Below are 10060 nucleotides of genomic sequence, written 5' to 3' on the forward strand. Positions count from 1 at the left end.
GCTTCATCATGGAATTCTTATTCCCCCCCCCCCCCAAAAAAAAAAATCAAAATATTCATTAAAATATTATTATATGATATTTTATTACCTAAATATATAGACATTTTGTTTTCTAATCATAAATTATTTTTACAGTCAATTTTGGAAAAAAATTTGCATGTCACTCAAACTGTGTAAATAACTTTCACATACAAATTTTTGTTGTACCAATTTTATACTTAAATTCATTTATTCTCTTCAAAATAAATTTGATCAGAATAGTAATTTTAATTTTTTTAAATAATCTTACAATTTTATATATATATTTTTTTCTCTCAATCACTACATATTTCTCTCTTTGCAAACTTCTCCATGTCTATTTCTGTTATAAACTTTTATATCTTTAATAAACTTACAATTATATGTAATGTGCATATATTGGGAAATGTGTGCATATATATTCTCAGAATATATAAAAATATATGTAATATATATATACACATACAAACAAACAAAAGGCAAAAATATCACCAACAGGGTAGTTTCGTAATATTTTATTTTTATAACATTATTTTTTCGTACAATGTAAAAAATACCCCTCTTGCATGATTAACAAATTAGCTGAGTATATTTACTTTTACTTTGTTTGATGGAATTAAGATGAGATAGATAATTTTATGATTTTAATTATATTTTTATTACAATTAATGACGGGCAATCATATTAATATCGGACTTAGAATAAATGAAGTAAACAACAGAATAAACCTTGATTGGCAGGAATATGAAGCCCGATCCTTTTAAATAAAGGATCGTCTTAGTGTATTCTTTAGGTGGTTTAAAATTGTTGCACTATATTTTTGAGTTATATTAATTTTGTTTAGTAAATTTAATTAGTTTTTATAGTCGAAGTAATTGAATTGAGTTGTGAATTGCAACCACGAATCTCTTTTTCTTTTTTTTGCCGATGAGGCCTTACTTGGTACGCAATGTTGAGTCGGAATCATACGAATATCAGTATGTTTACTTTTATAGTATTTCTTGTGGTTCTGTGCTGATTGGAGTTACTCGTTGGTTTGATTCTTGATGAATTGAATTATTTTTTGATTTGAATGTATCCTGGATGTGTTGTAAAAAATAAGAATATAGGGTAGTTGTGTATTAGAAAGTCGGTACGGGAGTTGGATTATATATTTTGAAGACAATTGTTGTCCTGATTTGATGCTAACAGTGATGACAATTGTCTCTAAATACGTAACATCTTACAATTTTATAATAGCATTATTATGAATTTTGAGAACAATGAACCAAAATGGTATTTGGATTCTCTGAAATTGAGAAAACTAGAATGCTTAATGTTGTTGAGAATATTTGGAATTTGGTTTTATGAAAATGAGGTGAATAGAAAGTTCCATGTACAGAAATTGAAAAAGTACAATCGGATAAATATGTCCAATTGAAAAAGATAATTGCAAAGTATTTGATTTTTAATCTGAATTAACTCGTCATTTCATCAAAATAATATATTATTTTGTCATTTCAACTAAAGGACACACCACTTAAATTTTTACCACATGTTCAGTTGATCGTACACAGTTGAATGATGACTGAACGTCAATTATCAACATGTCACAAACTTGTCATATATAGCACTTTATAACCCGTCACTTATTATGATTTGATTTGATTGAAATAAATATATCAATCCAATTTATTTTTAATTTATTATTTATTATTTTCCAACACAATAATATAAAAAAAAATCTCCTTTTTTCCAAACAAAAAAGAAAGAATAAATAAAGTAAGAAATATTGAAAAATAGAAAAAAAGGAAAGATTTGGTGAATTTGGTATAGAAAGAGAAGAAGAGTTGGGAGAAAAATGAGTGTGTGTGTGTGTGTGTGTGTGATTTATAATTAGGGAGGGAGGAAGGGAGGGGGAGACAAATGGAGGAAAGAGAAGAGGCGGAACGTGGTGTGGATGAAAGCAGTGCTTAGGATCCACGTCATTGATGGACGCGTGTCGACGCCTTCACTCCCAACACACTCGAGATATTCTGTGACCGTCAAATCGACGTTGACATGTGGTCCCCTACGTGTCTCCATCTCCCTTCCTTACGTACACTTCTTTATTGCCATTCACCCTCCCCTTTCTATTCTCACAACCACGCGCTCCAAAAGTGTGTCAGATACCATACCAAACACAGGATCTCCTACCCCAAGATCCTGCCACGTGGTGTTTATCCTCCGTAGAAACCCAAGACTTAACAAATTTCCCCTCTAAATTTAATTTTAAATAAAGCGAATAAACAGCCCGCGGTCCAGTAGACCACATGCGTGTCAGTAAAGAGAGGCCCCGGTTTCCACAACCCCGCGTCGCTTTAGCATTGGTCCACGTGTCCACCTAGCAATCTTCCTCAACACGTGTTGCTCTTGTGATTAAATGGCTCTAACTGACGGCCCAGATCGGCCGTCTCGCATTCAGCGTTTCTACGTCATACCAACTGTGCATGTCGGATACATTTCCCTTTCCTGCCCTAGACGGTGACGGGCAGCTGCCCGCCCCGCCCGCCCAATCAACTACTACTAGTATAATGTGGTCTCCGCATTCTCTTTTTTTTCCTGGGTCCGCTCCTCAGATTTTCGTATCTCTTTGATTTGTATTTGTATTTCTCCTTTTTGTGATCATCAGAGCTCTGAGTATTGATTTCCAGTTCTTGAATTGAGGAAGAAGCTCCTGTGACTGCAAGAGTTGTTGATTTCTTCATTTGTTGGAGTGATTATGGCTGGTATGTGCTGTGGAGTGAATATTGGTGAGACGGAGGCCACCGCCCCGGTTGAGCCCAGTTCGAAATCTGCACGGAGGAGGAGGATGGAGATCCACCAGTTCAACTTTGTGCCCACCGATTCAACGGTGGCGCCGCCGCTTGAGGATGGCGGTTCAAGGAAGAGGCAGAAGATGGACGCGGTGGTTCCTGTTTTGCCACCGAGGGAGTGCGTGAACGCTGTTGAGAACTGCGAAGTTCAGGAGGAGGAGAAGGTGGAGGAATATGAGAGTCAGCTGTCCGGGGAGATAACGCCGGAGACAACGCCTTTTGATCTATCCGCATCGCCCTCGGGTTCGCAAAGTGAACTTTGTCTCTTTCCGGAGCGCCCGAAATTCGGGATGACCTCTGTCTGTGGGCGGAGGAGAGACATGGAAGATGCTGTAGCCATTCACCCTTCTTTCTGCGGCCATGACCGTAGTTTTCCGGGCGGGTTGCATTTTTTTGGGGTTTACGACGGCCACGGCTGCTCCCATGTAAGCACTAAAATCTATAAATTATTACTTTCCGTTCTTTAATTTTGGGTGAAATCGTGTTTGAGGGGTTGGATTTGATTCGGGTTATTTACAGGTGGCGACGAGATGCAAGGACCGAATGCACGAAATAGTAAGAGACGAGTTCCAAAATGGAGGCTCGTCGTCGTGGGAGCAAACGATGTTTGAGAGTTTCTCAAAAATGGATAAGGAAGTCGTCGAGTGCTGCAGCGGCAGAAACGGATTCTCCGCCTCCACTTGCCGCTGCGAACTGCAGACCCCGCAGTGCGACGCCGTCGGATCCACCGCTGTTGTGGCTGTGGTCACTCCCGACAAGATCGTCGTCTCAAATTGCGGTGATTCTCGGGCCGTTCTTTGCCGGAACGGCGTTGCAATTCCCCTTTCCGTTGATCATAAGGTGAGTTCCTTTTTTCAACAACTTCTCGAATCAAGATTTAGTCAACAAATCCATTATCCAGTGGCTGAAATCTCTGTGGGTTTTCGTTTCTTCGAAGCCGGACCGTCCAGACGAGCTCAACCGCATACAAGAAGCCGGCGGCCGGGTCATATTCTGGGACGGCCCCAGAGTTCTTGGAGTCTTAGCCATGTCCCGAGCAATCGGTAAATCCTCAAATTCCATCGCAAAAAATCGTTTCTCTTCTTAATTATCGAAAATAATTCATGCCCCAACTAACTCAAAAACATCATCTCCTTTCGGTTCTTCCTCAGGCGATAATTACTTGAAGCCGTACGTGATATCGGAGCCGGAGGTGACCATAACAGAGAGAACGGCGGAGGACGAGTGTTTAATTCTAGCAAGTGACGGTCTCTGGGATGTCGTCTCCAACGAAACCGCTTGTGGGGTGGCGCGTATGTGCCTTCAGTCCCGGAAACCGCCGTCTCCTCCGAGGTCGCCGGGAAATGACATCATCGTGACGGAGGCGGGGGAGAGCTCCGACAAGGCTTGCTCCGATGCCTCGATCCTGCTGACGAAGTTAGCCTTGGCCCGTCACAGCACCGATAACGTTAGCGTGGTGGTGGTGGATTTGAGGAGGAGCTGATGAAATCAAAATCGATGACGAGCTCGCTCTTTATTTTTTTTCCTTTTTTGTTTTTTTAACAAATTAATATTAGTAGATATAGAGGCATATATATATATATATAATATTTTATTTTTAGTAATTGCAAAAAATACGGAAGTTGGGAAATTCAAATACACCCTCTGGTAGATCTTAGATTTTAGTTTGTAGGATATGATGATGTGAGGCATTCTACTACTTCAAAATGAAATGAAATTTATCAAAATCGTGTTCCTCAACCCAACGATTTCGATATTTGTTGTTATAATTAAATCCTTTTCATTATCTCTTAACTCGTGATTTTGAAAATTCACATACGACACGGATACTTTGTCGTTGGACCCGTATTAGGATAATTATATTGTTATAGTTATAAAAATTATCAAAAATAAAAAAAGAAGTAATTTATGTGATAATATTAAATTTTTTAAAGGAGTCGTGTAAGTTTTAAAAATATAGGAGTGGTTTGTAAAATAATGTTTGTTTTTTTTTTGTTGTGGTTATATATAATCTTTTATAGATTAAATTGCATGACACTTTCTGTATTGCTGAAATAGAATGAAATCCTTCGTTTTATAAACAAAAGATCCTATGAAATCCTTTTATGTTAGTTTTGTCAACCTAAAATCCTATTTATTATTTAAAACGCAATAAAAAAAAAATCTCCTTCTGAAGGAGTTGGATTTGAACGACAAAAATCACCTAGATGAGTGGGGGCATCAGGAGTCGACATCGCGTTGCCCCCTTCAATATCACCTATGTTTAAGCAGGCGTCAAGAACCGATACCCTTTCAATATCAGCCCAAGTTTGAGCGGGTGTTAGGAGCTGCCACGTCACTACCTTCAAGACTTCAACCCTTGCCTCCGCACAAGGGCGACTCGGTGTAGCCTCAGCCGCCTTTATGATGTCGCCCAAATTTGAGCAGTGATTGACGACACCATCCACGGTGGCGACCGTCGTCACATCCTATGCATATAACATATATATTGTATTATATATATGATATGTATATATATAATTGAAAAATATATTTCTTTTAAGATGCTTGATTGAAAATCAAATATTATCATAAGAAATGTATAACCAGCAATTTTAGTAAACTATTAACACTGTGAACTTCAACTAATGGAACGAGAGTGTGCATAGTTTTAAGGGATAATTATACTCTCCTATCTTGAAGTTTGATGTAATTAAACGTAAACCTCCCGTGGTTTGAGAAATTACATCTAATACCCCTAAAGTTTGCTTTCGTCTAACACATAAGTCTATGCATGAATAAAAAAAATAATTAAATTTGTTGATATTAATAAAAATTGATATTTATCCTAAATTAACTTATTATTAATTTATTATATTTGGCAAGAGGAGTGAAGTGTGTATCCAACAACATAAATGATGCAACTCATGTGATACAGTTTTACACGAAAAAAGTTAATTCTTCTATACACCCTTTCCTTTTCTTCTGAGGTTGACATTGATCAGGTTTCGTGTTTTTATATTTCCATCTGTCCCCCAAGTTTTCATACTTAATTTGTCTCTATCTACAAATCATATATAAATGGCAAGAACCACATGCACCTGATTGGTTCGTTTCACTAATAATCTTTCATTACTTAAATCTGTATCAGCCAATCAATGTGAGAATAATTTGGATAGTTATAAATATTATAAATGAATATATTTGATATTTGTATCGTTACAAATTTGAGAAATCATTTATTGGACGAAAATAAATATTAAGAGTACTAAATGTAATATTTCAAACCACGCAGAGTTTACGTATAATTACATTAAGGGATCGTCGACATGGTGAAGTATATTCTGTAACACTTTCATATCATATCCGGTTGTTTTATATCCACACGTATATTATATGTTGTTTTATTTTTATTTTGTAATGTATTTTTTATACATATTTTAATTTTTTTAAAAAAATATGTGTCAATCATGTATTAGTATCGCATCAATATAACACGAAAGTGCGATAAAAAAATTCAGATTAATCTTAACGGATAATTACACTCTCTTTCCCTGAGGTTTGATGTAATCACATGTAGATCCCCTGTGGTTTGAGAAATTACATCTAGCACCCCTGAGGTTTGCTTTCGTCTAACAAATGAATCCTCCCGTTAATCAAAATTCACTGAATTTGCTGATCTTAACAAAAAGAACTAAATAAAAATTAATTCTTATACTTGATTGACTTAAAACTGATTTATTACAGGTCAAATAATTTTTTTGGACTAAACTACCACTACAACAGTGAACATATATCTTTTCACATATATTCATGCGTAAAAGCATATGACAGTAATTTGGTCTTAAAAAAAATTATTTGATTTGCTATAAGTTAGTAATAAGTCAATCAGGATAAATATAATTTTTTTTCAATTTTCTTTTGTTAATATTTATAAATTTGATGAATTTTAGCTAATAGAGTAATTTATTTGTTAGATAGAAACAGACCTTAAAAATACTATAATTTTTTAAATTATAAAAAATTTACGTAAAATTATACCAAATTTTAAAAAGAAGAATGCAGTTATCTCTAATCTTAAAGGAATATATAAAAAGTAAGGGTAGAGTAGTAGTTGCGCCACGTGTTCTTGAACGAAGCAATACCGACCATGGATGGTATTTTAATGAAGCTTGGTTTCCTATGTTTAAGCTGACGGTAATGATGATTAGGAGTTGGGTTGTCGGGAAATATTAAATATAATTAATTATTAAATCACAATTACTCTCTCTCCTAACACACAGCTGCAGCTGGCGACATCACACCTTCACAACAATTTTAATTTAATTTAATTAGAATTTGAAATCGTGTCCAAGGTTATTGGGTCCAACGATCTAAGTGGACCACGCTAATTTTGTTCTATAATAATAATAATAATTATTTTTTAAAAAATGTATATTTATTTTTCATTTGGTGTGTTTTATTAGAGAAGATCTTGGGTCATCCATGTTTGGGATTATGGATTTAATTATATGAAATATAAAGATTAGCGTGTTTTTGACTTTAATTATTTGAACTGATACGACGTGTTGACTGGAAATCAAGATTGTCGATTGTCTTCTGTTTGGGAGCTTGAGATAATACCACGTGGATCTGTATAAAAATATAAATATTTGATTTTAAAAATACATTATATCAATTTTTGGCCACGTTGTGTTACTATTACTTTCACCAAGACGTTATTCAATTTGTTAGATCTTACTTCAACCAATTTAGGTATCGAATAGGACCATCCAGTGAGCATAATGAATATGCTTTTCTATCTAAAATTCTTAAATATATCCGATCAGAAATTATCATCGGGACGACTTCGACCTCCGATCCGAATCAAACGGATTTTAATGTTTTTGAAGAAAGAAAAAACACACTATAAACATCATACATTATTTGTTATTTCACATTTTTTAGCTCTTTGAATAAAGAAAAAACATCTCACATTAACTATATAGTCGACGTTATGTTTTATTTCTTGCCGAACTCTTATAGGAATAATATCAACTATCGTTATTATATTTTTACTTTGTCTAAACTGAACACACATTAAAAAATTATTTTATTTTCTTTTTAATTAAATGAGATGAGATGAAACACCAAAGAGAGATAATGTGTACTTATTATTATTGCTCGATTGATAAAGCAGAGGCCTCACAGTCAAAAATTATGAGTTCGAGCCACACAAAAAAATTTGAGTTCAAGAAATAAGAATTTGATCATATTTGTATTATTTGATCATACTTTTTATAGTAATTAATTCGTTGTTTCTTGTCATTTGATCATATTTGTTGATTTGCATTATTAATAGCTTGATTTGATTTTTGAATTTTTTTTTTTTTTGATATGGAGTGATGAACTATTATTAATTAAAATAATTCAATTACAATCATTCATTTTAATATAAAATATTTAAGAAAAATAATTACGACATTCATACCTTGGTCAACAATATTAGATAAATAAATTTAAACGACACCTATTATTACACTATAACAACATTCCATTCATACAGAGCGGTTCGGCCCATGACTAGTGGTGGCAGATCAAACAAGTTGGCTCTGTTCGCTCCTAACGAGCTTGGGCTCGAGCTCCATGTGCTCTATTCATAGCTTGCGAGCTTTTTCTCTTTTTTTAATTTTTTATTTAAAATTTTTTTACATATTTATTTCCATATTCAATACTTTATCGATTTTATATTTAAAATTGATCATATATTAACTAATCAATATTTATACATTTTATTTTAGATAATAATAAATTATGGTACTTTTATTTATACATTTAATCTTTTTAAAATAATTATTTAATCTAGCACACATAAATTTTATGGTACATTTTAATATCTAATTGTAATCACTAATATATTATAAACAAAAATTAGAATCTTAAGAAAGGAATTTAATTAAGCAACTTGTTGACAAGTATTGTAGTCGTGTAAGATATGGTAGCAATTATTTAGTAGTTTGGTATAACAAAAACTCGACACGTACGTGGAAACACGACTTTACTAATGATTTCAAATGATATCATCAGCTTAATTTGTCCGGATATATTATCATTATTTCTTATCTTCAATCAAACCTAAGTTTTCTGTGGATGGATAATAAGTAAATACTATATACTAATTAAAATCGGATTTAATGCAATTTACCCTATGATATAACAACTTATCCCTACTGTATTTTTTAACATAATGCAATTTACCTCCCTGTATTTCTTCATCTTTAAAAACACAAAAGAATAAATTATTGCATTTTAAAAAACACAGGGGAATAAATTGCTAACTTTTTTTTTAATATGAGGATAATTTGCTCATTTGCAATATCACATAGAAGTTGCTTGTGAATTTTTTCAATTAAAAACTAATTTATCGTTATTGTTTCTTTAAAATTGCTAAACATTCCATCTGTATTTTGAAAATAGGCTAAAGCCCACCTGCAATTTAAAAATTTATGCGCAAAACCTTTATTCCGTTAGAAACTAAAGGAAGATGGATTTCACGCAGCCTTAGTGCGAAGTGAACTGGTTTTTGACGGATTTTGATCCATTTTTTCTATTGAAATTGACTAAAATACCCTTCTTGACGTTTTAGTAGATTTGTATTTTGCCACGTTGGTAGTTACTATTGAGGGCTCACATTTAATAAATAGTATTAGTGATAGAAGAACACTCGATATACGTGCTTAATTTAAAATTTTGAAATATATGTTTGATTAAACAAAATAGGAGAAAAATGAAATGAATAGCGGATAAATTGGAAAAATAAAATTAAACTTGAATTTACATTAATAAAAGGTAATTGGCATAACTAATTTAATTAAAGAATGTGCATTGTTTTTCCGTGTATATAATAAATAATATTTTAGACTTAAAAATATATTGTAAATAAAAATAAAAAATGTAAACCAACAACTTTAAAAAAGAAAAGGAAAGGAAAAGAAAATCAATTTGAAAGTATGATCGTCATATTAATAAATTTAATATAGTAATTACAAATCGTCATTTGTAAGTAGAAAATGCTTCTCCTTTTGGATAATTACACCGCCTTCCTTAGATTGAATGTAATTACATGTAAACCATTTATGGTTGAGAATTTATATCTAGTATCCATAATATTTGTTTCTGTCCAACAAATAGATTTATTTATTAGTAAAATTCACAGAAGTTAAAATCAATAAAATATTGAATGAAAATTC

At 33.1% G+C, this 10060-nt stretch overlaps 1 protein-coding gene across 1 annotated transcript; it reads left to right on the forward strand.

Moving 5' to 3' along the window:
• The first annotated feature begins 2577 nt into the window (after positions 1-2577).
• LOC105171935 (protein phosphatase 2C 37) lies at positions 2578-4592 on the forward strand. Its single transcript, XM_011093207.3, has 4 exons — positions 2578-3277; positions 3372-3692; positions 3790-3895; positions 4004-4592. The coding sequence occupies exons 1-4, from the start codon at positions 2759-2761 to the stop codon at positions 4333-4335; spliced, it is 1278 nt and encodes a 425-aa protein (XP_011091509.1). The 5' UTR covers positions 2578-2758; the 3' UTR covers positions 4336-4592.
• Positions 4593-10060: the final 5468 nt, after the last annotated feature.

The sequence above is a fragment of the Sesamum indicum genome, linkage group LG10 (genome assembly GCF_026168435.1).
Source record: "Sesamum indicum cultivar Baizhima isolate 11 linkage group LG10, ASM2616843v1, whole genome shotgun sequence".
Classification (NCBI taxonomy): domain Eukaryota; kingdom Viridiplantae; phylum Streptophyta; class Magnoliopsida; order Lamiales; family Pedaliaceae; genus Sesamum; species Sesamum indicum.

What these genes read in the sequence shown, in the direction of transcription:
- LOC105171935 (XM_011093207.3), top strand. Translation starts at nt 2,759, where the DNA reads ATGGCTGGTATGTGCTGTGGAGTGAATATTGGTGAGACGGAGGCCACC. An exon ending in ACGGCCACGGCTGCTCCCAT is followed by an intron (nt 3,278 to 3,371) that starts GTAAGCACTAAA and finishes GGTTATTTACAG; the next exon opens with GTGGCGACGAGATGCAAGGA. An exon ending in AGCCATGTCCCGAGCAATCG is followed by an intron (nt 3,896 to 4,003) that starts GTAAATCCTCAA and finishes GTTCTTCCTCAG; the next exon opens with GCGATAATTACTTGAAGCCG.